This window comes from Solea solea, chromosome 7 (genome assembly GCF_958295425.1).
Source record: "Solea solea chromosome 7, fSolSol10.1, whole genome shotgun sequence".
In the NCBI taxonomy this organism is placed as follows: domain Eukaryota; kingdom Metazoa; phylum Chordata; class Actinopteri; order Pleuronectiformes; family Soleidae; genus Solea; species Solea solea.
Genome location: NC_081140.1, coordinates 13,301,878 through 13,327,094, shown reverse-complemented (window position 1 = coordinate 13,327,094; position 25,217 = coordinate 13,301,878). Strand labels below are relative to the sequence as shown.

At 41.2% G+C, this 25,217-nt stretch overlaps 1 protein-coding gene across 1 annotated transcript in view; it reads right to left on the bottom strand.

The window, feature by feature from the left end:
- The window catches only part of grm5b (glutamate receptor, metabotropic 5b), a 54,888-nt gene continuing 29,671 nt past the window's right edge, over positions 1 to 25,217 (bottom strand). Inside the window, exons 7-18 of the mRNA XM_058633830.1 lie at positions 18,712 to 18,947; positions 17,754 to 17,875; positions 17,110 to 17,234; positions 16,843 to 17,011; positions 14,831 to 14,957; positions 12,109 to 12,226; positions 11,749 to 11,935; positions 10,917 to 11,075; positions 10,642 to 10,767; positions 9,822 to 10,004; positions 9,450 to 9,616; positions 1 to 7,014 (exon numbers count right to left, since the gene is read on the bottom strand). Of these exons, the coding sequence (XP_058489813.1) occupies positions 5,946 to 7,014; positions 9,450 to 9,616; positions 9,822 to 10,004; positions 10,642 to 10,767; positions 10,917 to 11,075; positions 11,749 to 11,935; positions 12,109 to 12,226; positions 14,831 to 14,957; positions 16,843 to 17,011; positions 17,110 to 17,234; positions 17,754 to 17,875; positions 18,712 to 18,947 (2,788 nt within the window). The 3' untranslated portion in view covers positions 1 to 5,945. The remainder of the gene's footprint in view (positions 7,015 to 9,449; positions 9,617 to 9,821; positions 10,005 to 10,641; positions 10,768 to 10,916; positions 11,076 to 11,748; positions 11,936 to 12,108; positions 12,227 to 14,830; positions 14,958 to 16,842; positions 17,012 to 17,109; positions 17,235 to 17,753; positions 17,876 to 18,711; positions 18,948 to 25,217) is intronic.

Genomic DNA, 25,217 nt, shown 5'->3' with positions numbered 1-25,217 from the left:
GATTTTAATAATTGTTCATTTGTGCCAGGGGAGAATAACTACTTTTGAATTTAAATCGGAACTCTGAGTCTGAACTCTTAAGACTCTAAGGTCAGAGGCGTTACCTGCAACCAGGCTCCTATTGGTTAATACCAGCTGTCAATCACACTGGTGTCCAGTCCTCTAAATGGGACAAACATTCACAAAATTGACATTATGATCTATTGAAGACCTGCAACTGGCAAATGATACAATAACCTGATGGAAATGTTTACTGAAGTTATAACTCAAGTGAGAATTTGCCTTTCCCGCAACAAACTTCCATTCAAATGAAGTTCCTTGTGCAAGCACTCGCCCCCTGGTGGCAATGAAATATATCGCTACTTCTCGGTTGGTTTCAGAGAGGAAACCAGAAGACAATGTCCATTAAATATGGGCTGAGTTAAAGTTTGGGGCTGTAAAGAGATTGAGAAATAACCCATAATTTATAAACAGATTAGCTGCCTAAAAAACCTCGACATAAGATTTCTGTGATTAAACACCGTTATCTCAGGTCAGCAGTAAAAATTTTTACTTCCCATCTAGAGGCAACATTCGTCTCCTCATAGTTATCTCCACCACGCTGCTCAAAGATCATGAGAATTAAAGGTATGGATTCTGTTTGCGTCCACAGCAGTGATCAAAAGAGGACGATCTACATATAGAAGCGATGTGAAAAGCATAAAATCATTTATTTCTTCGATAATCATGAACGCCCGTGTCATATGGAGTAATATCATAGTTGTAGACTGGCTTATCTAAATATATTTCACAAACCATCAATATACAATACTGAAAATTCTTGCCTAATCCGTCTGCAAAAAAAACCAAAACCGTCGTACAGACGCACACAGACCTGCTTAATAAGTTACACTTCTACAAAACTCCTCAAGTCAAAATAAATAAGCACACACTCTTTTCTCTGACCTATAATCAATGCAATACAGAATCCAACTTCTTAATCACAACTCCGCCTCCTCTGCGATGTATACCGTAACACGCACGGACCTAAAATCAGTCGTGTTACTCTATTGGCCGAGGAAACAACCACATATTAAAACACATATGCCCTTTACTTGGCTATAAAAAGCGACATTCAAATCAGCAGCTTTGGACAAACGTACAAAAATACTATTAATCATTTTTAAAACATCTACTCTTCACCCCTCTGGATTCATCCAAGCCTGTCGGACATTTCATACTCGGGACATCGATATGTTTTTGTTTGGAAAAATGCCGAAGGGTCAAAATGCCATTAGTTCCTCCATAATAGGTCAGATAGATTTAAGAAAGTTAAGTTTTAAGTCAGTCGGAGCATTATTTGTATCCACTGATTTGGTTATGCCATTCTTATATTTATTAAAGCCTTAATTCTAAATAACCATTATTTTCTTAGGGACGTGCATCGCTTTCATCGGACCTCTAAGGAACAAAACAAAGAACAGAATCCAAATTCATGTGAAATCTTCCTCAAGACTCAATCTTACCTACCTCTGGCCCATCAAATATCTTCTGATTTACCAATTCTATTTAAGTTGTTAAAACATAAGAAACTATTAATTATCAACTGAGTTAGACCCACAATCATAATCATAATTCAGTGTTCATAATCATCATCATTACACAAACAGAGATGACCCCACAGAGATGTCAGGGTCACCTTTAATCCCCCGTTAAGGATGACAGGCCGTAAATCCAGTACGTAGCACCACAAAATCTAAACTCTAAACAAAAACAACCCCGTTTTCGTTTTATCTGAAGATAAACTGGAAGCAGGAAAAGCCTGGGTAAAAGCCTTTACTGTTCAAATTTCTATTCAGAGGCTTTAAAATCAATGACCTTGGTTCTGTTTTCCTTCTATCAGCAAATAAACATGTCTGGATTTTTGAGAGCAGGGATTATCAATCCAATTCTTTAGAGTGCATTTATGAAAGTACGTGAACGGACAGCATGGACGTCATCTGGAGATCATCTTCCTGGTGAGCATAAGACTTAACTCATCATCATCATCATTATCCTCATCATATTTGTAATCATCGTGTTTTTGGCGAGAATGTGAAGGGAAGATTATAACGTGGTGGGAGCTTGTTGTGGCTTGTAGTGACTTTTCCCTGCGTGAAAGTGTTTTGCATTACGTTTCCAAATCAGAAAAATTACATCCAGGTGTGGAAAATCTCAGATTAATCAAAATGCAAGAAATCGGAGTTCTTTAAATTATAACAATAGATCCATCTCCACATGGGGGTCGCTGGTGCCAATCCCAGCTGACATGGGGCCTAAAGTGTGGTCCACCCTGGGCAATACATTTACAATCCACAGATTATTTTTCATGTCATTTGGTTTTGGTTCTATGTGTCAACAACAAACCAAATACTCTTTTTTCAGTATAACATCAGTTTGAATATTCCATTCCTTGTTAATCTGTGTTGTTTAATGACTACATCGTATGCTCTTAGTGGTGTGATCATGATACAAGGTGACGTCACAGGACTGCGCGCGTCGAGTAAGACAGCAGTTCGTGTGAGCACTGATTCTGTCTCTTTCTGCAGAGGCAGCAGGAGTCTCACCAAGAAGCCTGATAACAGGGAGCTGAAATGCTGAAGCAAGCTCCCAGCATGTTACAAACACTTTCAATGACAGCAGCAGCACATAAAAAAACAGCTTATCCCCGGAAACAATTCAAAAGTTTCACGGTTTTTGTTCCCTCTTTCTGATCGGCACCCCAGATAAACACAAATAGATGTTGAGGTGCACAGAAAGAACTTGATGATAGAGGCCAGTTATGAGTACACATATGAACAACTTAAATAGTATAATTATAGGTACAGTTATACCTAAGATGTCGATTGTGCGTATTCACTTTTTACACCAAGAAGAAATGAATTATCTCACTTTAAATCGCAGAGACCAACAAAAACAAGCCTCAAGTACAAGTTAAAAGGTAACTTCCCTGCACCCATGCCTTCACACTTGATTGGATTCTTTAAATCAGAGACTGGACCAAGAAAGGGACTACATGCCCTCAAGGACTGCAAAAGAAAAATAGGGAATCACAACTTTATGGCAACTAGACAATAATAAATATCTCCATTTCTTTAAATATACTGTAGTTTTTTAGAAAAAAAGAAAACTCATTTAAGAAACCCCTCAGATGTGCACCTTGTATACATATGGATAATATTGCTTTTACACTGGAAATGTGGAGTAATTATATAGTATAGAAAATATCCAAAACAATATAAACAGTTTTACATTTACTTGTTTTTTTAAGAAACACACTATTAAACTATACCCTCTCTAACCCCTTTGGCACAATAATTATATTCATATTAATTATTACAGTGTTGAATTACAGGACATTTGAATAGGAATAGTCAATACTCACACATTCAGAGTAGTAACACAGTTTCTGTAGTCGTAACACATATTGGTACCGTATGTCATACCATAGTTCAAAAACAGATATTTTTTTCTTTTTTCACCTGCAAATAAATGTACTCTGAAACAAAACAGAATTGCATGCCCTTATTATTTACAGAATCACTTTGTCTGAGTTTGTTCTTGCTGGCTACTGTAGAGCAGAAATACTACATTACATTAAAAAAAAACATGGAGAGCATGATGGAAAGGTAACGCTTTGTTCTTGTGAACAAACAACGGCCCAATGATTTTCCACTTCAATTCGATATATCAAGCCATGTCTTTGCCACAGAAAACCTTCTCCAGATTCTTAGTTTAGTAGTAGTAGTAGTAGTAGTAGTAGTAGTTTATTTTTTTTTTAACTTGCCCAGTGTTTTCTGCTGTGGACGGAGCCGACACAAGGTCAAGGTCCAATTTCTCAAAAGCATCTTAGTGAATGCATTCATTGGCACATTTGAGATCCCAGTACAATGACGAGTACTCTCAAACTCTGTTTCAGTGTTGGCACGAGAAAGCACAATATGCCATTCATAAGGGTTTCAACCAAAAATGTGAAACTTGATGTATTCTGGACTCTCTACTCTCAATAATATAAAGTCATTTTCTCCATATAAACAAATCCATGCCTCCTTAAAAACCACTTGCAGTACATACTACTAAGTGACTTGGCCAAAAAAACTACTACAGAAAAGTATTACCACCTGGATTACTCCCAACAGTTTTTCCAATCCAGGGAATAAGCGATTAGTCTCACGATGCCAAACCGTACTTTAAAGCAATAGAATGGATCTGCTTTCTTGCTGTGAGTGAAATGAAGATCAATATCACTGTCAAGTCCATCCATTTAATATAAAGCTGCAGCCAGCAGCAAGTTGGCTTAGCATAAACACTCGAAGGAGAGGGAAATAATGAACTTGGCTCTGTCTTTTCTGCCCACCAGCACCTCGATAGCTCAATAATTAACATGTCAGCAGACCTGAGACTTTAAGGTTTTCACCTGACAGATAGAAGAGTCGTGCGAATCTCAATCTTCTCATCTCTCTCTCTCTCAGTTTTGTAACAGAGTTAAGATATGTATGGTTTTCATGTGCGTGAGCATTTTCATTGGCTAAACTGGATGTCAGTTATTTGCTACCAGGTTTGTCTCGGGAAACTAAGAAGTTTGAGTTTCAATTGGTGAACCTCCTTAGCTTTTGAACCTCTTTTTTTGTGTGTGAAAAGAGTGGAGACCTTTGAAAGGTTCCTAGCACCTGCACGACAGATGACTCTGGTCGAGGTTGACGAGGCTCTCTCCCAGCGTGAATCTGTCAGTCTACGCCCGCTAACAGTAGAGATGATTGCGATTCCAATTAATGGCATTGGAACCATTTTTTGATGAAAGCGAGGGACACAACGAGATAAAATGTCATGACTGGTATCCAGCCGAGCCTTACAAACACTCCTTTAAATGTTATAATATAATGTTAAAACACTAACCATCAGCTATGAGGTCAGATTCCTTCCAATGATGCTTAAAATTTTACTGAAAAGGCTGGACCTCCCCACCGACCCGCCATCACCACCCCTTCCCCTCCCCTCTTTCTCATGACACAGGCTGAGAGGTACAAAAAGGTTTGGTCCCGACCGCTTCAGGAATTATGTAGAAAATATACATTCAAACTTCTGAAGTAAAACACACCGGGAGAGTAGAAAATACTGAAATACTGGCAGAACAAAAAAAAGGAGACAACAGCGAGAGGAAAAGAGGGATTGAGGAAAAGAAAGCTAAGCAGAGGGAACAGACTGGGGAAGTGAATGAGTCAGAAGATGCTTTTGTGAGACAGTTCTTCAGAATAACATACACTCTGGTATGTTAACACAATGCACTTTAGTCAGAAGCATGTTGGATTTCATCATTTACAAAAATCCACAACCTCTCAGTATATACAACATTGTTCCCTAATATTTCTATTTGTGTGAGTGTAGATATATACGTGTCCATGATAGCCTCCATATGGATGTTAGGCTCCTCGCCTCATTATCTCAAGTCATGTCGCCATTAAACTGAGTAACAGTACAAACTGACGCACACACACACACGCACACAATCAAACACACACATATTCACAGTCTCTAATTAGTGGACAGCCATGTTACCTTAAGGCCACGAGCCAAACCTCAACGATCCATAGCCTACGAGAATGATTTGTGGCTTTACAGACACCGATCCACTGCAAAGTTGTAGGGGCTGTTTTTGCAGTTCTCCTGGCCTGACGTGTGAGAGACAGTGCTAAGAAAACACAACATGACAAAGCCTCTTACACTTACATCTCACTGTCAACATGTAAACACAAACACAGCTTGGTTCAATCACCAACCAGTGCTCCATGACTCCTCTACTTCAGGTTTTTTACTGCATGTAGGGACTAATGGATTTCAATCCATCTGTCCTCTCTCTCCTCTGTAAGACCTGCTGTTTTTGGATGCTCCTCTTCACTTATGCGTTTTCATAACTTGTCGTCTCTGCCTCACAGTGAGGATGAACTCTGGCTGTAGTTTCTGAGTGTGAGCCTGCTAAACCTGGGCGAAGGAGGAGAGGGGGGAGGATGGGAGGGGACTGGGGGGAGACACAGATCTGTCTCTGAGACAGGTGAGCCACTGCTGGACGCCAGAGAGTCACGGAAGGGCGACGGAGGAGTCAAAGCAATAAGCTCCTCGTCCAACTCTCCCCTTCTCATAGGGGAGTTGCTCAGGCAGCCGACCAGGCCTCCTCGCATGGGGGAGAGAGAGGGGGAGGCCTGGGAGTGAGGAGGTGGCAGTGGGTAAGGTGAAGGAGGAATGGGGTGTGCGAGGCAGCCACCGGATGGGAGAGGCTGGACATCGGCGAATGTGGTAAGGGTTGGGGCCATCTGGAGCTCGCGGGGTAGCAGATACGGGTCGGTGGGCTGAGGAGAAGGAGGTGTGTGTTTGTTTGAGTGTGAGTGAGTTGGTGAGGGTGAAAGCATCATGCTGTTGAGCTCGGTGATGTTGGCTGTGAAGCGATTCACTACACAGCTGATCTGATCCATCAGTGAACTCTGGGGCCGCACTGTGTAATCGTCCACAATCACCAGACGTCCGTCACTCCCAGTGACGACAGATCCACTGCTGGCACGACCACAACTGCTGCCGCTGCCGCTGCCACTGCCGCCGCTACAAATGCTGCTTGTGTACGTGGGAATGCCAGACATGTGAGGTTCCTCCCCGAATCCCGCCCCTAGCCTCTGGCTGACCGTGCTGATTGGCGAAGGTGTCTGCGGCCGATATGTCAGGGAGTAGCGCTCCTCTGCTTCAGAGAGGTCATACAGAGTCTTGTCTGCGCCAGAGTCGGGATGAGTGGGCAGGGAGGACATGGATGGGAGGGAGGGAAGGGGAACATGAGGGGGCAAGTCACCCCCACCACAGTAACGCTCCTCAGAGGTTTTGGAGAAGGGCTTGATGACGGCAGTCTGATTATTCTCCTTTCTCTTGATGTGGAAGGACAGCCGCTGCCACAGGTGGTTGCCACGTGAACTGCTCCGCTCCGTCTGCGCCCAAGATACAGATTTACCGTTGGAGCTGGAGAGCCAAAACGAAGAGGCAGAGAAGAATGAGAGGAAGAGGTTAGTTTTAATTCACATTAATCACTATCAGCTGGTCTGTTAGGGTAAACAAATGACATCTCTAAATGAAGACTGAATAAATGAAATGGTAAAAACACTTACACACAGTCCTAATTTTGTATCACCTCATGTGAAATAATGTACCGTTACCTTCAAAACTGTTGCTATAACTAATATGAGCCTATTTTTTTATTATCAGTCTCTCTTGAAGACAGTGGGTCATCATGTACAAATGTTTCAAGGCAAAAATATTTTGAAAGTCATAATTAATTCCTATTGTGAGCTGCACAACTGCAACCAAAACAAAAACACACGTGGCAAAATACTTGACACAGTGTTGTGTAATGCTGGGTGAGTGATGTCGCTTTATAGACACAGACATATTTGGCTCTAGCATAGAAAACCAGTAGGACTTCATATGTGGAGTAATTTCAGTGCAATTAATTTCTGCTCTATTTTCCCCCCACCAGATTGTTCTTCATTTTTCTTTCTCAGGTTAACTCTTCCTCTCTATTTCTGGTCCTGGCAGTTTTTTATTTTTTCACTTTTCTCTGCTTCATATCAGTCACAGTCCTCATGCTTCTTTCCTCCTCTTATTTTGTTGCTGAGGTTAATGAGAATGATTAATCTATAGTGGGACTTCTGATTAAACACCACAGTGCTATAGCTGGAGGTGAGAAGCACTCCAACCTCTCACATATACTGTATATACACACACTTAACGAATCCACACACATGTATCCATATGTTGCATAGGTCAACCTGCACCTACACACCCACTGTGATGTGATTTGTGTTTAATACATCTCATAATAAGCGTCGGTTCCAGTGGGCTTTGTAACAAACCAGACCTCCTACTGGCAGAAACATGTTGCAGTGTCCTTGTTTATTCTGTTTTTTATTACATTTGTGTCCAGCTTTGAGGATAGCTTTAAAAGGATAGTTTGGATTTTTGGACATTAAGCAGGAGGGAGCAGAAAATGTGCTGACTTCCTCTGAGATGAGGTTACAGTAGGCAAAAATCATAATTTTTCATTCAATCAATCTCCCTGCAGCTTGTGCCCCATTCTCTTCCACCTCTCTCTCTCTGATGAAGTTCCATGTCTGTGTAATAAAGATATCCCGTTGGTTCATCTCTCAACAGCTCATCTTCATCGGTTTTGTAGTCCAACATGCTTGTTTGCTAAATTTCCTTCACAAGCTCTGATTAAAAACAGGTGATACGCCGCAACCGGTGACTTGCGCGGCTGCCTGGCACAGTGACACATGCCTGAAAATAAGTGATGGATGGCGGTTTCATTGTTCTAACATATGTGAACAAAACATATGCATGCCTGTTTGTGGTGCTATCCTGGAACTACAGTACTCCAAACCGGAGACTCGTTAAATAAATGAACAGCGTTGCATACACTCCACTACTGGTGTCAATGTAATACAACTTAATACTCAAAAACTATCCCTTTTATGTCTGCCGAGGTTATACCAAACTCTCTACAGAAGGTCAAATATTTGTTCCCACTGTTTGCATTACTTTTAAGGGTTAAGACAACGGCTTCCAGCAATTACTGCCAATTACCACCATGCACAGAGGAAGAGGAAGGACATGGAGAAATGGAGAAGAACAAAAGCAACAAAGATGGCAACATTCATGAATTATCTCATAAGAGTATGATTGAAATCTTGCTAACCAAGCAGGGTGAGCTGGAATAACCTGCTGACAAACGTAAATGTGTTCTTGCAATTTGTTTCAAATTCAGTCTGTGCAAGCGACTGTGCATCACTCCCTTTGTAGCCTTTGATCGTTCCCTTGTCACAGTAGATGGCTTGTGGATGGCCTCAGGCCTGGTGTGAAAGCTATTAGATCTTTTTCACCCTTTCACATTACGCCTTTAGCGGTTTCCTCTCCTTCTGCTCCTCTGTGTCCATTCCCTCTCCCTCTCCGTATTCTCCTTACCCTGCCTTCTTCTGTTCATTCTCATCTCTCCCACTTGCCTCATCTGCATTAGGCAATTGTCTGCAGTTCACATTAGGGTCAGAGGAACAGTCAGGGCGACTAAGTGGAGTTCAGACAATCAATCTCTCTCTCTCTCACACACACACACACACACTATAAATAGTCTCATTGCAGTAATGGTGCCTTGGACTGTGACTGAGGCGTAACCTGGCGATAACTGACAAAAGAAATCTGTATCGCACACAGTCACACACACAGGTTTGAGCAGCTAAGATTGACCTAACCACAACCTTAACCATAGCCAGTTGATGCCTAACCCTATAACCTACCCACAATTCACATCTAACCTCTAATCTGGAACAGTTTCTCAGACAATTCTGACTCAATGGGACCAGGGTTTGGTCAGTACTTATGCCAGACAACACACACCCACATACCTGAGAGTCTCTCCAGTAGAGCCTCTACGTTTCCACAGGTTAACCAGACTAGAAGAACGGCTGGCTGCTGAGGAGGATTTGCCATCACCCACGTGCATGCGCACCACTGTGCTAGTGGTAAAGGCACTGCGCACGTTCCGCTCTGGTTTGGCTAAAATGATGTACACCTGATGCAGAAGAAAACACAAAATATGTTATTGAACAATATCTTTGTCCTTATTTCATTTTTTGTTTGAAGACGGCGCATAGTGTGAGCGCTGTGCCTTGCAGCAAAAAGACCAGGGTTCACCTGGTCACATGACAAGCTCCTAAAACTCAAGTAAATAGACCAAGCATTGACGGAGTGAGACTTTGTTTTAGCTTCAGCCTTACCTTGGGTACGAACATACAGCACAGAGCCACAGTGGCACTGAGGCTGACACTGAAGCACATGGTGATGATTTTGTAGTTGGATCCAAAGTAGATGGGTACAAAGGCCAGCCAGATGATACAGGTGGTGTACATAGTGAAGGCAATGTACTTTGCCTCATTGAAATTAGCCGGGACGTTGCGGGTCTTATAGAGGGATAAAGAAAACAAAGTGTGAGCAACATTCAAGCACTTCTAGATACTGTAGCTGCTGATCTGTTCACGTTTATTCTGCCTTAAATCCGGAAAATAAAAACTGATGTCTCCATAGAAGCTTAATAATCACTGCAATTACGTGAAACACCGGGTCACGACCCCATCCGAGTTACAGTAGTATGCGTTATATTCTTTTTCTTTATGTTTTTATAAACTCTAAAAGTCAATTTGATGTGAGTGCAGAACATTTCAGCTTTTGTGCCTTTTTGTCATTCTTCCCTCACAGTGTGCAGAAAATAAGTAGCTGCAGGGCACTGATTATTAAACACTGACTTTGTAATGTTTGTGGAAACATTTTTTTTCATTTCGTGCTCAAAGGGAGAGCAGCAGTAAGACAGCAGTTACATCTTTACTTTTCACATAATGACCCATCTGGGTCCCATTTTACCATTCACAAAACAATTTGGCAGGTTACTCATCAAGTACCTGGTTCAGGACTCTGACAGTAATGTACATACAGCACATCAAACTGGTTCTAACTACATGTGTCCTTAAAGCTTTGATTGTCAAGTCATCATGTGAAGATATGCAAGTTAATTTTCCTCAGTATATTGTAACAGCTGTGTACCTTAAAGGCATAGAAGGTGCAGCTGAGGATCAGAAGGCCATTGTACCCCAGTGGAGCCACTACACCCAGGTTAGTGGTGTTGCAAATGAGGTTGACCTGGCGGATGCTGGGGTAGTCATGGATCACCTATGAAGACAGAGGAGAGAACACGAATACTGAATATGGCTGTTGCTTCAAATCCTTTTCTCTGTTGCCCGTGTCTTTTAATTGGTCTGCACTCCATAATACAGTTTACCCTTCCTTGCACAAGTGAAGACCACACACACACAGCTTACACGAGGTGGCTCCATGAGGAAGAGGGCGACGATGATGCCCAGCTGCAGCAGAATGAGGAGGAAGGCAATGATGAGCTGAGCACAGGCAGACATAAAGCGAGGTTTCTTTGTACAGATTTTCTTCTTGCTGCCTGCCAGGATCCGAGCAATGCGGTTTGTCTGGGGATCAGAGCACATACACCATTGGGACATTTTATAAAACTATACACTGAACATATTGTACCTAGTGTAGATTATGGCTATCTGCTGTCTGTGCTGCTTCTGTCCTCATGGAGACATCATTGGAAAACACTTCAATTGAAAGAAAAATTGCTGTTCGCAGGAGACAAAATAAAGTGCTATAAACTCTGGGTAATTTCTTTTGGGAGAGCTTCTGCACTTCACTGACATTAATAAATCATAACTCTGTGTTGCAAAAGCTTATGCCCAACAGAATATCCCTTTGTTATAGCTTGTGGTGTTGGGTGGCCATATCCCTTCAGTCCAATACATAGAATAGGGAGGATCACACTTTTTTCCTCATACAGCTCTGCTTACAGACACAAATGTACCTGTTAGAGACACAAAAACCAGAACTAAGCAGTTACTAAGAGTGAAATATTCAGACAAGACCCACCGACACCTCCCCTTATGTGTCTCAGACCCTGGTTTTATCTCCAGCATGCTGGAAATTTGACCCACGTCCTTGACAACTTAAGCAACCCCAACCAATCAGAGACATGGATGGGGAGACACTGGCTGAATGCAGAACAGGAATTTCACAGTGGTTGATCAAAGCCTTAGACTTCAAACGCGCTGCAGCCCGTCTCTTAATTCTTAATGCAGTTCTTACCTTAGTAACAAGCGCAGAGTAGCTCATGGCGGGTGATAGGCCTATTCCCAGTCGTTGGAGGTAACAGTGGATGACGTGCGGTTTAGCTATGAGGGTGAAGGTACACAGGTAACCCAAACAGATCCCTGCCAGTATGATGTAGCACAGCTCTCTGCTGGATGACTTCACCACTGGGGTGTCCCGAAACCTGAACATAAACATATTAACTATTACATTTGCAAGTTGTAAAGTAAAGATGGACATTTCAAAAATGTAAACGCGCCAGGGAATCATGAGTGAAACGTGGGTTTGTCCACTGTGTGTCCGAGTCTAGTGCCCTTCTCTCGATAGTCATGTACATTTCTGAGAGCCGTGATTTACCTGATGAAGACGGCGGTGACAAAGAATGTGGCCATGAGACCGAGGCAGGCGAAGACCACCGCGGCAATGGGTTCAGGGTCGCCCCACCGCAGGTATTCAACTGGGATTGGGTCACAGCCTGCGAACACGGAGATGCATTTCTTAGAATAAAATTGACCAGGGTGAGGGGATATTGCAGACTGTGATGTCTGCTGTTTAAGTAGTAGTATATGTGGTATATTATTATTTTTTGGACAGCGAGGACAGGGATGCAGTAACATGGAGAACAGAATGTGGATATTTAGTTGCTTTGTTAGAGTTGTGCAAGTGGGCAGTAAAAAGAGAAGGAACCATACTTTTGGCAAATGAATGTCTGTATTCATCTCATTCTACCGCTTGACCTGTTTTTTTTCTTACAACCTATTTCACTTTAGGCTTTGGCCAACTTCTAAGACAGTGGACACAAACCTTTCCTGATGTCAATCAACTGGTGCACTGCCTGCAGCCAAATAATATATGATCTTTTTTTAAATAGCCTGACAGGGGTCAGGATTGGTGTAAACAGCTACACAAGATTCGGAAACCATTGGTTAAGATGAATTATAAAATGTTTTCATTAATCTGTATCCACCACATTCATAAAACATGTCCACACCATACATGCCGACTGCTCTTTTGTCTTTGCAACATATGCTCCTTCTGTCCACTCTTCTCCCTCTGTTAATCTACTCCTTTCCTTCTTTAGTGCTGCTGTCATTCAGTCCTGATCCATTTCCTGTCTCTTTTTTTCTGTCGTTCTCATAAATCAGTCTCTCTTTTCACCTTATAGCTATGCTTTCCCTCTTTACTCCTCCCTCCTTTCTCTCTAATTCTCTCCCTGCCTTCCTCTCTCCATCTCTGTCTTCTTCGTGGGCACAGAGATAAAAAGCCATTAATTAAAAGGGACACTTTTAATTATTATCCATCTTAACACTTGATGAAGTGATCCAGCTGGTCTCCACATTTTTTACAATCCACTTTTTTGAACACCTTTCTCTCTATGTTTCTTTTTCTTTCCCTTCTCTCTCTTGCTTTTATTGTTTCTCTGTATCTCAGATAAAAGACACACATCTGCTTGCACTGTACTGCAAATAATAAAGAGGGGAAGAGACACAACAGTCAAAAAGACTAAAGACTCAGGCAATTCAATGAATTTGTCTTCAACACAGTCAATAAAGCTTATTAAATCAGTGATGTGTTTTGGTCTTGGGGCATCAACAATAATAATTGAAAAGTACTCAAGGGGATAGTAAACACAGCAAGCAAGTCAAGTAAAGCATTTTGTAGAGGAGGCCAAGAACTCACTTGAGCACTCATAAATAAAAACATAAATACATCATAAACTAAAACAATGCCAGTTCTTTTAAATCATGCAGTGTGTGCAGAAAATACAATCATCAGACAATCTAGCGAGGCCTCCCATGTGTAATGGTGACACTAAGGACCACCCACCTGTGAAATTGTGCGATGGGCGGAAAGTAAGAACTTGCTGCTAATTTAGCTCCACTTAACCCTGCCCACACAAACCAAAACGTCAGGGCTTTAAATCCCAGATCAGTTCTGTCAATCGCTTTTTTTTTGTCTCCATCCCTCTTCCTCATCCTCTCTTTCAAACTCACGTTCACCATCTAGTTATGTTTCAATTTGGCTTTTCTCTCTCTTTGTCTTTTGTTGCCCTCTCCTAAACAACTCTCACATTGTTAACCGTCGTTTTTTAACACCTACTTTACCTCTGGTCCCTGCCACCTGAGACCTTGCTCTCATCCATTTCCTCTGGCCTTTACTGCCATCCTAACACACACACACACAAGCTCTCCTTTCTTTTCGCCTGGGGAGGAGAGATCAAAATGTCTGCTTGAGGAACAGGGCGAGCAGTTTGTTTACACCTCATTATAACCCTTTCCATACACCCCCCCACTGGGGGACACGCAGCATTTATTGTTAATGAATATAGTCGCATACTCACACACATGAACACGCAAACGAACACAGAGAAAGTTACACATGGATCATTTCTATCACGTTTTCTCTGCTTTCAAGCTGTCATTTTGTCCGTCAGCCTCCTCTCTGTTGTTTTCCACTTTCACTGGTGCTACCAGGTTTCGAGTGAAAGACGCTTCTGTCTCAGGCAGACATCATCAATCTGAATTTTCAACAGGGCTCATTCATGTTTTAATCATTGAGCTTGCCGAGGAGCTTGCGGGCATTATAATGAGCAGCTGAAAGCGTACAATATCCAACCACTTTGGATGCGGTGAAGGGGAAATACATTTTGATTGCAACTGTATTGTATTTGCATTGAAAGCTGCTCTTGATGCAAAATAATTAAACACCGGTGACCATGTCGGTGGCAAATTAAAGGGATGAGAAAATGGGAGGAGAGGTGAGGAGAGGTAAGGGAAAGCAAAGGGAGGGTGAAACGGGGTTCTTCACCGTATTTCTTTACATAATGAACGTGTTGCAGGACTGATCGTATAATAACAATAATAATGCCGTAATGGCAGAAAATACAAATATATTTCAACTAAACCCCACACACATAAGAAAACAGAGTTATTACTTCAATGAGGTTACTGCCTGTTTTCTTTGAAGGATTGTAGGTTATATACTCAAGTATTTCCCCAGTACAGTGAAAATGTCACATTATAAGTTCAAGGTTAAAAAAACCAACATGCAAACACAAACACAAGATCAAAACACTGACCTGTGAGGTCATAAGTAGGCCAGGAGCCCAGCTCACAGGCTCGACAGGTGTACTCATCAAACACAAACTCATTTTCTTTACAGGGAGTGCACGTCCAGCAACAGCTCACCTCCCCTTTACGGATCACCTAGGAGAGACAGAATGTGCATCGTCTGTGTTCATGTGGATGCTTCCAGTGAGCAAACACTGTTGTGTTCGGTTTGCTTCTGTCTGATATGTGTTATATTTATCATTCTGTTTTAACTTGTGTCAAAGAAGGCGCTTTGGCTGAAAAGGAAGATATTTCACTTGATCTACGTATGTAGATAAGCAGACACTAAATGTTTATATAATGACTATAAGTTTATATTATTATTATGATAATAAAAATAATAATAATAATAATAATAATAATAATAAATACATTTCATCCTTTGTTTTTATAGGAATCTCTGGCGTAAGTTGAGTCAAGAAAACTGTTCTCTCACTATTTTCATCTCCTTGCAAGCATGCATACAGACAGTTTCTTAGGTGTCATTTCCCCAGGCGTCCGTGCTGCTATCAGCTGCTTATCAGCTGTTATTGTCTGTTCCAATAGCACTACGCATGACTGCAGAGCAAGAGAAAGATAAAGTAGCAGAGAGAGACAACTTTTCTTTTTTTGTTTTTCAAATATGGCATTGATATGATTGGCAAACTAGGCAAGCATGACGCCTCCACCTCCCCATTGCCAACAAGTCTTTTAGTCTCATCTGATCCATCAATCTTCATCCTTTATCAGTCTCACCACCAGTGTCTGGATTTTGGGAGATTTTCATAGTTGCTGCTCAGACACAGGAGCTCAGCTTTGATATCTTCACCTTCATAGTAATACAACAAAAAGTCTTAAAGGAGACATATTATACCCTATTTCTCCAAGTTAAAATAGTTCACTGGTGTCCTAATGAACATGTCTGTGACAAAATAAGGATGAAGCACCATAGCAGTTCAATAACCCTGCCAAAACCGCCCCTTTGCAGAACGCTGCAAATGAGACACAGGCAAACACACACCCACTTCTTCCAGGGGGTATATGATTTGTCCTTGTTACAGCGCTCACTCAGCTCCTGTTCCCTCCGCTCCATTCCTCTCCCCCTCCCTCCACTAGTTCTCTGACAATATCAACATGGCAGTGTGCGCGGAAAACAGCGAGAGTGCTGTCACAGGAAGAGACGTCCGACACAAGGATCAAGCCGAACACTGCCGAACTGTAAATCAGTTAAAAAGACTTAGGGACAGCACCGCTGATTGCCACCAGTGAGCGGCGAGCTGCATAAACTGAGTCTGTGCTCCGGTCATGGAGGACGTACTGAACAAATATTTTTAATTAGGACGTGTCAGAATAGTCAGTTATGAGCTCTATTCGACCTTTTCTTAAAAATGTGTGTGTTTGTACGTCGGTGAAATACGGTCGCTGACTAAATACGGCGACCGCTGGCCGCAGTCTGATGCGAAGTGGTGCGAACACACGTTTGCTGACTTTATCCGGAACATTAGCTTCATATATAAAATCCTCTGAGGCTGGAAGTTTGTGTAAAACACTGTGCTTCACTGTGCAGCCACCAACAGCACACTTGTCCCTCCGCGTTGACATAATACCGCTCTTCCTCCCTCGCCTGCACTCTCGCATTTTATAGGGACATGGTGGAGCTAAGGTGGAGCTCTCGAGGTAAACTTACTGGTGGGGTGGTAACATTCGCGGTGAAATGCACATGCTGCCATCATAATGCGCAGGGAATTCAACATTGTGTGTTTTATCGCCTATACTTACACTAAGGGGGACCACGAAAAAAGGACTGAGTATTCTTTTTCCACACTTTGGCAACTGGTAGGGCCTCCAGAGTCCCAAATATAAGTATTAAAATGATTAAAAAGTTGATTTTGCATAATATGTCCCCTTTAAAGAATAATAGCACATTATTGTGTCTTTTTTGGATGATAATACTTATAATATTTACTAATATGTAATACATACATTTTAAAGTGTTGTTTACCTTAATCTGTCCTTTGTCACAGGGTTCACTGCAGACTGACTTGATCGTCGTATCTTTGTTGGGCCAGATTTCATCATCATCTATCTTCAAGCCTCTGTTGTCCCAACTGCCAACGTTAATGTAGTCATAGTAGTCCTTCCCCATCTTCTTAAAGTTCATTATTTCATACCTGTACATTAAAAACCACACAAAGCACATCATTATCACTTTGATACATAATATGGATCTTCACCATACGAATCCAAAAGGCCTCTCTGTATCAGTTACCTGCCAGGTGAGTCTCCATTCTCATCAAATAGGATTCCCTCCCCTGACACGCCTGTGAAGTTAGTTTTCATCAGGAAGTCCAGCAGCCTAGCACCATCTATAGGCCGCATGGCATCACAGAGGCCCTTAAAATACATCAACAGTTATTAACGGTAACACTAAGCCACAACTTAAAGCACAAGAATGAGGCAGGTTTCCAGAAATTCACTGTCTGAAAACACTCTGAAATGTGTGTTTAATGTGGGAGTGCAAGTTAGCATAAGAAAGGGCAGTGGATTGGTTGGGGTGGTGGGTGGGAGTAATTTGAATATGAGAATGTTTTCCATCTGTTGCATGAACATAGTATAGTCATTGCCTATTGCAGTCATTTTTGACTGCAAACCCTAAAGGTGTGATGTTAAATAAACGACTCCATTTATTCAGATGCTTACTGTGGAGGATATCATGTAGAATATGATGAAAACCACTGTATTGATGCTTTAGGATATGTGTCAAATGGAAACCCTGGAGGAAGTTTAATACATATTTGGCATAGAGTTTAGAGTCTACTGTAAGATAGCAGAAAAATCCACACCTTTAATTGTTCAACCATTTTCTCCCTAAGTCTTTGTGTCCGTTCATTCATCCATCACAGCAGTACCTACCTGATAGCCTGGGCAGAGTGCCCGCTGCATATTATGCAGGCCATATGCCATTGAGTAGATGGCATTAATGACAAAGCCCATCTTGGTGTCCTGTGCATACTGCTGCCGGAGTGACTCTCGCTCTGTAGAGGTGGATAGGAGGAATCATGGGCAGGAATGAGGGATGAAAGAAAAAAAAAGCCAGGTATATCAGTGTAATTCCTGATTTTCACATTTCTGAAACAAAGAGGGAAATTATTTCCTGGGCTCAACATCAAAGACAACTCTCTCTCTCCTTTTTCCCCTTCATCAGCCTCTTCTTTCCTCACTACCGCCATCTCATTTCTTCCCGTCTCTTTCTGTGCCCTGTTCATTTGTTTCATGTCCCATTTCATTGAGTTTTCCTTTGATGCAGCTGTCTTACTGTTTTAATGAATGGTGAAACAAAAACTGAATGTGAAGGGAAGAAAACTAGAGAGAAAAAAAAGGACAGAACCTTCACAACCTCAAGGGATATCTTCAGATGAACCAGAAAGCTGTGTACATCCAACTGGTACTTTGAGGATGTAAGTGTGTGTTTAGCCTGTCTGTAAGTATTTTTCATCAAATTACGTCAGCCTGTCAGTGAAAGTAAACTGAGACAAACATCCATCTATCCATTTTTTACCGCTTTATCCTCCACATGAGGGTCGCGGTAGGTCGCTCACCTACCACCATTCACTCTCACTGTCACACCTACGGTCAATTTAGAGTGTCCAGTTGCCCCCATGTTGCATGTTTTTGGACTGTGGAAACCGGAGAACTTGGAGAAAATCCACACACAAACAGGGAACATGCAAACTCCATGGAGAAAGGCACAACCCACTATGTTTTTCAAAAATGTTTAGGTTTTATCTCAAAAACCTAAATAAATGATGCTGCCACTACAGAGTATTCCCTTCATTGTCATTGCATTGTTATTTATTTTCCTTGTACTCACTGCTACAGGTGCGGTTGAACTTGATGTTCTCCTGTGGGTGGCCTTTAAGTCGACAGTGAAAGCGATGCTGCCAGAACTCTGGAAACCAAGGGTTCCTGATGTTGTTTTCTGGACGAAGTTTAAGGTAGTACTCGTCAAACCATTTCACATCAGCCGACTGGAGCTTGATGGTTATACCTCCAGCTGCTTCCCGAACATAACCGTCTGTCACATCATACCTGTCTGCCCATCCATCACTGCAGAAACACAGGGAAAGAAAAGTTTTTTTATTTTTATATAAAGATTAAAATATGTGCTTCATTGTTTGGCAAATTTTGACAATACACACACACACACATATATATATATATATATACACACATACACACACACACACACACACACACACACACACACACACACACACACACACACACACACACACACCCTACTTTCCGCATTGTTTTGCTAAACTATTACAAAACGACATTCAAATAACATTCACTGGAAGACAGTTCCTGTCTGCAGATACTTTGTCCTGCATAGCAACAAGAAGGTATGCTGCTGTTGGAGGGCAGAGACGAGCAGAATGAAAGAAAGTGTAGAAGGATGGAAAAACAAGAAAAGGCAGAGCACAGCGGATGGATTGAGGAATTCCTTTATTCATTTCAACTAAGTGACAGTGACAAACATACATCCTTTCCCTGTTTTTGGGAACCATAAAGACACAGCGCGACATGATAATAGCGGATAAACATCATGTCTGGTGTGAATTCCCTTATGAAAGACTATTTCTCCAGGACTATATCTGACTGTGATGTGATCGAGGATGTGGATTGAAGTCATTATGCCAGTAGTAAAGTTTTAAATCTCATCAGTTTCTGAGTGAGAGAACCTCTAATACCTGACAGTTAAGAGACTGTGTCACAGGTGTGGCTGACTGGTTATAGCAAAGGTTTAATTAGCCCTGTGGGGTTGTGAGTGTTTCATGGGGTCAGCCCTGACAGGATCTAATGCTGATAGTTGAAATAATGGGCTTGATGAGGTGAGCATGTGGAGAACAGAGGATGCAAGGTTGATTTCTTTAGACTTTGCCTCCTTCATAGAGTTGGAATTACAGCACAAAATGTTGCTTTATGTGTGTGTGTGTGTGTCTGTCAAACAGTTAGCATGCATGTCATTAGGTGAATTTGAGAAGGGATGCACAAGCCATTAATAAGTCATCATAACAAATGAAGCCTGTATCACACTACACACGCATACACACAATACATTTATGTAGCAAGTGTCCCCGTCTCATTGCAGGAGCAGACCAATGATGAAAAAACTGAGGTGGAGGAGGAAACAGAGACAGGCGTGCAGAAATGGCAAATCAGGGCGAAGCCCGCTGAAAATAGGCTCAAATACAAAGATAAGCAGAAAGTCAGAAGACATGTGGGAGGGAAATCTTGCATCATAATCGGCAATGTCCAAAATTCTAGATACACAAACACTATGCATAGACACACACACACACACACACGTCAGCCGAGCGCTGAGATGAACTAGGTCAAAAGGAGTATTTTGGCTGCAGCTCAGCAGCCATGCCCAGTCACACACCAGCAAGACAATTATAACTGCCTCACAACCTACACACAAACACTGTGGAGATGTATCGCTGTAGTTGGCATTTTTTGGAAGATATTTGGGATGATTGTTCCTTAAGGAAGCACAGATGGCACTATGTGTGCCTGCATGTGTGGGTAACTAATATGGAATATTGACCAAATTTAGAAATAAAACTAGTCTTTTGAGGATGGCTTGTCCAACTGGGGAAAATGTTGTGTCCCATTTGTAAAAAAAGACCAATTTTTGGGCCAGTGGTTAATGTTAGGCTTAGTGCAAGGCAAGCAGAGTTCTATGGTTTGGTTTCGGGCACTTCCCCAGAAAAATAAATGGCTTGCTGAAGTCCCCAAATGTGACCTATGAAAGAGGGCATGTGTGCACTTTTATGAGAAAAATGGATAAAAAAGAGAGAAGCGGACGTGAAAGACTTCCACTTATTTCACAACTACTGCCAACATGGCCTCAAGCACAACAATAATCTTAAATTCTTCCAATGGAAATTTACATTCCCTCTCCCTCTCTCTCTCTCTCTCTCTCTCTCTTTCTCTCAGCCTCCAGAGAACAAAACTAATTTTCTCCTACAGCAGTCCTTTTAGCCTCAGTCTGATTGGAGACCCAATGTTTGCATGGAGGTGTGTGTGTGTGTGCATATTGCTATCTTAGTCTGTCACCATTTGTGTTTCTCTAACTGTCCTTCTTTTTCCTCTTGTGCGTTTTGTTGTTTTTGCATCAGAACTCTTGTCAAAAACCACTGCTATCCATTATATGATAGACCATGCCTGTTAACATACAAGTAAATGTGCATAATTATGTTTGCAAAATGGTGGCAGTTGATATCAACATAATTGCCCCGTTTTCTGCCCAAGCTCAAAGTAGGATATTGTTTTAATTTAATTTGTGTGTGTGTATGTGTATTTATGCAAAAAATAAAAAAATGCATGGATGAATTCTCAGCAAACTAGTTTGGAATAACAAGAGACATCATGAAAACATGCAATCTGCTAAAATATGTAGCAATATCATAAGGATGTCACCATATTACACTGCAATTTTAGAGGTATTTATAACTAATTTATGTTCATATAGTTAGTGTGGTGTCATCATGATGTGCCTTTTAAATCAGAAAATTACATCATATGGTAAATGACCAACAACTGATTTAGGTTAATCCATCATTCATTACCATATGGTACAGATGATGATGAAGTAGTAACCGGTCATGTCGTCACAAATAAGAATATCAGCTGAAACCTGTTTTGAAGCCTCAAGATTCACAATAATGACAAAATAAATAGACATCACCTGCAATCAGACTCCTATTGGACAACACCAGCTGTCAATCACACTGGTTTCCGCTAATATGGGCTGTGCTTTATCGCCTATTTTCCTCTAAACATGAACATAATTTACAAAATTGACAACGTTTGCTATTGTACTCCAGGAAAATGTTTACATAGTAAACTGAATGAGAATGAGGCTCATTTTCCCATAGATTTCTATTCAAACTGAATTCTTTTAGCAAATCGGCAGAGTTGCCCCATGGTGGCTATTCACTATATTCGCACTTCCTGATTGGCCTCAGCCAGCAAACCAATGCAACGCTGAGTTGTATAATCACACTGTGCTTATTGGTCAACTGCTTCTCTGCAGGAAGAAAGCAATAGACTTTGGATTTTTATGGGGGTACTTGCGTTTAGTCAGTGGTTAACACAATGATGTATTGACAGCACAAGCCACAAGTAGTAGAAGAGTAAAAAAGGAGAAGTGAGGGAATCAGAGACTTACTGATCATTTGTCAGTCACTTTCATCCCTTCAATAGATTTCTCTTACAGTTTTCTCTCTTCATTGGTCTCTTTCACCCTCACTCATTAACACCTTGAGGTTTCCCGTGAGCCCCTTCATTGTTTTTCTCTCCTCCCATTGCTCTAACTCTGTCACATTCCACTGCATCCATCTGTCAACATGTCCTCCTCTTTCTCTCTACTGTTATTCTCATTTTCATTTTACTCATTCATGGATGCAAGTGATATACTGTAGACACCACGGTGCCTCTGTCACATACGTTGTTTACAAATGTTTGTTTTTTTTTGTCTTTGTGGTGCACTTTTTAATTTCTTGCTTTCTCTCCTCCACTTGTCCCCTTTTCTTCTGTGACTTGCCACCTGTTTGGCATGTTTCCCAGTAGACTACACTTGCAGCTCCTCAGACACCAAAATGACACAACACACACACCCTTCATGGATACATTATTTCTAAAAAAAAAATAAATAAAAAAAACCTAATTCCCCCAAATCTGGTTTTGCAGCAGAAGTTCTGAACCCAATCTGTGACCTTGACTTATTCTCACTAGCTCACCAAAAAGCTTTAAGCCAACTGTCCTAAATGAAATATCACAGAAATGAAATAAATACGATTGGAGGGGAAAAGCTACTGTGTTTTATCAACACATTTCGAATACTTTGAATTAAAAAGTGCCAGGAAATCATGGCGGAACATGCGCTGGGTGACCAGCGATGATTGACAGCCGCCCTCAACACACACACACACATCTCCGTCCTGCTTTTACATACTGTACACACAGTAAACCATCAACTTCCATCCAGTCACACAAATCCTGGATACACCATACATTAAGGCTTTGTCTTCATGTCAAAAAGACACCAGCATTTATGGTCTAATGTGCTGTAAACATAACACACACAAACGTTTACTAGTACAGTACATATGGTAACTGTGTGGGCGATGCTGCCATGGCTTTAGAAGAAGCCTTCAGGCTTCATGTATACATGCACTATCAGTGTGGAAAGAGTATCTTCACATGATCGATTACTCACTATTTCTGATCAAAATAGTTTTGTTTTTTTTATCATAACCACATCCTGGTTTTCTCTCTCTCTCTCTCTCATACTGTCTTTCCACACATCTAGGAGCCCAAGGCTGTTACCATGGTTCCCAACCCACGCTCAACCTGCTGTCTGTACTTTGTGCCTCATTAAAGCACACTGGATTTTAAGTTTAAGCGTGCGTGTGGACAGACACACAGACTTTATTCTACTCACTATTTAATTAACATCAGGCGACCTGTCTTTACCTAAACTGGAAATACTGTTTGCGTTACAGTACAGTGTGGCCAGTGTTGTAGGCCATTGCATCACCTTAATGAGAACCTTTATAAGCCAATGTGCTACACTGGGGCCTCGGGACATTCTTCTTTCCATTCTTTCCAAGAATTTACAGGAATTAAAACTGAGACTCATATGTGAGGGATTATTAATTTTCAACTGATTCTTATTTGAATCACTGTCTACCAATTATCTAAGGCTGCAGCTGACAGTTACCCAGATGTTATCAACTGAACAAGGATGTTACCTGACATTATTTTATAAGATAAAAACATGAGAATGGACAAAAAAATAAATCAGAGCGCTCTTTTAATTTCTATCTCTACGACCTTGGGTTTCGTGAAAGGCACTTTAGAAACCAAAGTTATTACTATTATTATTATTATTTACATCTAAAAAAACAAAAATATGTTAATACAATGTGGTTTTGTGACTTAATTTAACTCAAGTGGCTTTTTTATTGTCTTTTCAGGAAAAGCGGTAAATGGATAAATTCCCTGACCAATTTGATGACAAGCATTTTTCCGGTGTTTTCCAGCTCAGACTGATTTCCAAAGTGAGCAAAAATTCACTTGTAATCATCTTCTAGGCTCATCTTACTGTATGCACCTCTACATTCATAGATCACAGACATTACTCGAGTTTGAAAAAAAACAGTCCATGTGTCCCATGTCTGCGCTTTAGGTTCATAGATACAGAATATGGATCTACCTGAGTGTTAAATTAATTAGTATTTTTGAGCCGTCTTGGGTCAGAGAGAACATGATTAAGATCACAGTTAAAATGATTGTTTTTATTAGTCTATGAACTCTGAGCTGATTGTATCATTGCGCCCTCACAGATGAACAAGGTCACTGGTTGAACATTTACTCTGAGTTAGAGTGAGAAGGTAATATTTGATCACTGGATGAAGCACAGCTTACATACATGTTCCTCTGTGTTACTGCTTCCCCTTGACCTCGGTCGTGATTTGTTTGCTCACGATACAGATGTGCATACTGATGTGCTGAGCCAATGTTGTGTTTGGTGGGAGTAGAGAGCAGAGAGCGTGGGCACATTCATCACTGGAAATAAAATTTCATTACCATTGCAGGAGAATTGGTTCACATTTGATTACAGACAAAACATCTGAATCCGACATAAATCTGTGATGGGTTCCATAATAAAATGCCACCCGACCGCAAATCGCCCGCTCTCTGGCTGCCATGGCAACCTGGCGGAGATTCAAGATGAGCATCTGCTGCTTACAACCATGCATAGTGCACACATACAAACACACACACACCAGCAGTTCACCAACCAAACCTGACAGCATTAATTAGCTGGACAGACACCTTGACCAGGAAAGGACACACACAGCACACACAGACAGATGACATTCTTTGTATGACATAACATTTAAATAAAATATTGTAGCCCAGTAAATCATGCTACAGTATCACCAACGTTATATCTGCTGTAAATAATGAAATCATTTTACTAAAATTAACCACATGCTGTAGCTTGAAAATTCCATGGTGTTTCTCAATATCTAAAACAATAATAATACAACATACTAACTGTATTTCGCAGTGGTAATTGTTTTCATTAGCATATAATATTTGACTTTGCATTCCTCAATTTACAGGTGTGCTTTGATATTTAGCAGTCTGATTGTTGTCTCTCTGGGAGAGTTTTTAGACATTTTAGTGGGTGCATTTCAAAATGTTTATGTTGTGGAAAAATGGTTTAGGTGTAGACCCATCATTCAGTTTGTGGAGGACTGGTAAGCTCAAGTCTTTGGGGAGGAGGGCTTTTTT